Source organism: Carex rostrata, chromosome 16 (assembly GCF_964058835.1).
Source record: "Carex rostrata chromosome 16, lpCarRost1.2, whole genome shotgun sequence".
Taxonomy (NCBI): domain Eukaryota; kingdom Viridiplantae; phylum Streptophyta; class Magnoliopsida; order Poales; family Cyperaceae; genus Carex; species Carex rostrata.
Genome location: NC_135933.1, coordinates 1,386,735 through 1,391,265, shown reverse-complemented (window position 1 = coordinate 1,391,265; position 4,531 = coordinate 1,386,735). Strand labels below are relative to the sequence as shown.

General features: G+C 31.9%; 1 protein-coding gene across 1 annotated transcript; it reads right to left on the bottom strand.

Moving 5' to 3' along the window:
- Nucleotides 1-3,301: 3,301 nt before the first annotated feature.
- LOC144567648 (plant/protein) lies at nucleotides 3,302-3,649 on the bottom strand. The gene has a single exon (XM_078317817.1). The coding sequence runs from the start codon at nucleotides 3,647-3,649 to the stop codon at nucleotides 3,302-3,304; it is 348 nt and encodes a 115-aa protein (XP_078173943.1).
- Nucleotides 3,650-4,531: the final 882 nt, after the last annotated feature.

Below are 4,531 nucleotides of genomic sequence, written 5' to 3'. Positions count from 1 at the left end.
TCTTCCATTTTGAAATAAGAAACCAAGTCACAAATCACTACAGTAAATGTTAATCAGACAATTCAAACTTGTAAAATGAGAGATGTAAAATGTAATTAACAAAAAGGTGCCTTCATTAGTTCTGTTAAATGGAGATGATCCAGATGAACTACACAACATGTCTAATTGTCTGAGCACACAAAATCAGGATATAAAGCCTTGCCCCACAAGGAATCATTACTTGATATTTTTTAGGTGAACCATATGGGACCTATAATAAACCACCTTTACCTACCTTGTAAGAAATTGAACATATCGTTGTGTTCTCGACCTAAAACTAGTGCATTTCCTGTATAATGACGTAGACACAACTTCATTTATAATTTTTACTGTACTATTTTTTTTTTTTATCTAATATCATCTACGTACCAATTAAATCCTTAATAAGTGGTTGTAGTAAAAGTCAATTATTCTTCATCTGCATTGAAAGTTTGAAACCAAACCAATAATACTTTACAAGGGTTTCTCAGGAAATTAAATGTTAATCTTCAGGTGATGACGTTAATGTGTTGTCTAGTTAAGTATATGAAATCATGACAAATATATATATAAAATAATTAAAGGCATGTAAAGCATGCATGGACCACAACTGTTTACACTTAAAAAAGGTTTGCATGGTGTGTGTATCAAGGAATTATATATATTACGTACCGAGTAGAAGTAATGCACGACTGTGCTGCTTGCTATAATTAATTACTACGGTTAAAAGTAACAGTAAGAAAAGAAGTTAATATTTTGGAAGAAATAAGCATAACAAAACGATACAAGTTCTCACAAGTTTGAATTAATGGAACTTTGCAAGCTTTGGAAAGAACATTAAACTTCACCGTTTCTTCGGTACGGATTTCAAGTTCAAAAGGTGTTTTGATTGGACACGGGTATTTTTTTATGTTAGGTAAAAACAGTATATATTCGTTTTGGTTCAAGTTACCCCGAGGAGCCTTTACCATGTGTGTTTAATTAGTTAACTGGTAATTAAAGAAAGGATTTACTACGTACAGTCTATATGTGCTGTGACTGTGATGATGTTATGTCATTTTGTAAATGGCCTTTGTAATTAAATGTTTAATTCAATATTTCTTAATTACCTAGTCAGATGTATGCTTAATTTTCGTATGATAATACTACGATCACTATCAAACATCAACTAATACATTTTAGTCTATGTACTAAACAATATATTCTAGGGGTGCAAACGGGCTGGATATTATCCGACCGTATCCGGATCCATATCTAAAAATAAATGTGGATATCCGATATTCAAATATCCGTGCGGATACGGATATGATTTTGAATTTTAATTATCTGTATCCGAATAATAGATATATAGCATATAGTTTAATATATATTATAAAAATATTTAAGTATATATCTATAGATATCCGATATCCAATCCGTATCCGTATCCGAAAAATAAAAGTGGATACGAATATGGTTTTACCATGTTCCATATCCGATCCGTTTGCACCACCTAATATATTCCCTTTGCCATCTAAACAATAACCAAAGTATAGAATTATAAATTAAAAGCTTTATCTCTAATTTTTCAAAAACTACATTATAAGTAAATTTTAAATTATTATTATTTTTTATTTTATTTTATTTATTTATTTATTATTATTATTGTTATTATTATTATTATTTATTATTTATTATTATTTGCTATTATTATTTATTGTTATTGTTGTCATTATTATAATGCTTGATATTGAAGGAACCATAGTCAGCTTCTTTTACTGACATGCTATTAAAGAAAAAATACAATATGTTGGTATCCTAAAATGATTTCACAAACTTGACACATGAAGGAGATATATCTTAAGACAGAGTATACTTGTTTGTTGGGATAAATATGTTCTAATTCTTCTATATATATTTCTCTTTATAAACACTTTCTTTGAGTAGAACTTGGGGTGTTCTCAAGTTCACCAAATCCTTTGGTGAGCTCAAGTCTAAAACTCATCAAATTAGCTTTAAATGACGAACTTGAACCGTTGAAACACACCTACTTTATGAGTGATGCGTCTGTATATAAAAAAAAAAAAAAATTTGAAATTAGTTTTGTACAGAGTCAAGTGGTAAAGAAACATTCAAAAAATGAATGCATTAAAATTAATTTATTAACCTTCTAATTTTGACCGTTTGACTTTATATTAAATTAATTTGAATGTTTAAAATTTTCACATGTTGATGCATCACTCGTAAGGTAGGTGGCTTTCAACGGTTGGAATTCGTAATTTGAAGCCGATTTAACTAATTTTAGACTTGAGTTTACCAAAAAACTTGGTGAACTTAAGAACATCCTAGTTCTACTCTTCTAATTTATTATCATTAATAAATAAATATTATGTTATTTTTATTTTGTTCTTAATGAGAGTCGGTATTTTTGTATGTACTCCTGCTCTACCAGTTCACGTTCTCGATCCTCATTGGACACAGTCGCACGTAATTATTGGTGTTTGTGTCTTTTCCATGCCATAAAGGAAATTTCAGGTCAGTTAGAATGGATCTATTAAATATTTAGATTTGTTTTCTTTTTTTAATTTTGTGCATCATGTGTCCATGTGCCGACTTCTTAAAATGAGAAGTAATTAACCAATTTGTGTGATATATATATATATATATGGATGACACTAAGAACCAACTTGAAGTGAATGACAAAAGATGTAACAAATTAAAATGAATAAACTGGAGTGAATAGGTACATTAAACTTGATTTTTTTTATTCATTTTTTATTTTAAAAAAAAAAATTGCTATCAATTTCATTAACTGAACTACCAGATTACGCAGCCAACAAAACCAAAGTACAAAATCCAAGCAAAGTGATGGCCTACTTTGTCTCAGATACTTTTAATAGCCCTTACCAAATTCAACCTAATCTCAAATGGTACCAGCAACCAGTACTGGGTATCCACCACTCATATCACAAAACAGAGATCAGTACCAGATGGTATAATAATAATTTATCAGATATACAAGTTTTCACATAATTTAATTTATCAACTAATTTATATATTAGTTTATAATTGAAACATGCAATTACACATACGAAAAAGCATCCAAACCCCTCCCCTTTCTTTGAAAATCAAAGCTAGCTGCAAAAGGCAAACATGTATCATATTATACAAACAAAATATGACAAAGCACTCCATTAAAGCGATCTCTTCTCTTGAGAAATCTTTTATAGTATTTGTCATTCCTCGTAGCCAGAATAGAATCAAGTTGTTGTGTCAATACCATGACATATCTTGATAATTCTCTCTAGCACTTGCAAGGAACCTTCCTTTCATCGAGTTCCTCAAAGGTCCAATTTCTTCGCACGCCACCACTTCGCACAAGCCTGGGCTCTGTAATAGCAATTGCCGGGCTATCATTTTGACGCTTTTTTCTGCTCTTGCTGCATCCATTTTCTTCCCTTATAGGGTACAATGATTTGATGCTTCTGAGCTCTGCATATGGGCTTCGAGTGAGTTCCCCGGACCAATTTCTTTTTGCACCGCAACATCTTACCTCGGGACTACGGTAATGGGTTGTGTTGTCGTCATGATCTGGAGACATGCCGGGGGCACGGCTAGGTATCAGATGGCACGTCAAACATGCCAAGCTCATTGCTCCTGAGGGAATCAGATGGCAAATGGCAAATGGCAAATGGCAAATGGACTAAATTTTGGGCGATTTTAAATAGAAAAGCTATGATAACCAACTTTAGACAGCTTGTAACCGGATCATGTTAAAATTTCAGTTGGTCAAAGCTTGTAACCGGATCATGTTAAAATTAGGGAGAACCTGCTGTTCAATTGGTTGTTACAGAGAGGACTGTGATAACTAACTTTAAACAACGCTCATCAATTGTATCTCATCTAATATTAATATAGCCAACTCAATCCCTATTTATGCTATTAGGTTGAACAAACTATTTATGCTATATATTTGGTAGAAAATGTGGTTAGAAGATTAAACAACTATTGAGGATTTTGAACTCGTACGCATTTGAGTATACTAACAATTACTACAGGTTAATGAAGGGACTTCTCTAGTATAAATGGCCTACAAAATTTTGACGAATCAATGATTTGAAGAAGCGTGATAACTGATGAAGAAAGAAGGGACCAAGCAATGAGAGGGCCAAATGAATCAATGACAAGGTTTCTACCGATTATCCTGTCAAGAAAAGAAAATAATTTCGTCATAGTTTTCAACTCAAGCATTTATTAAGACGCTTATGTTATCTTATCGATTGACTCCTACTTGAATCTAGCAAGTCGATGAGGATGAAGTTCCTGAAGAACAGGGGTGCAGCTTTTCACAAGCCCTTGTAATATAAACTTTTTGTATTATACAAGTCAACAAAGTACTATTAAATCTCTTCTATTTTTTCCATTGCAGTTGTTTCTGCAAAAATTCTTTTAAGTGCGTTTTCTTTCTTCCAATAGGGGAGGAAACAAATTGATCAGGATTTATAGCTTTTACAAGAACATGCTAAACGCACTA

What these genes read in the sequence shown, in the direction of transcription:
- LOC144567648 (XM_078317817.1), bottom strand. Translation starts at nt 3,649, where the DNA reads ATGAGCTTGGCATGTTTGACGTGCCATCTGATACCTAGCCGTGCCCCC.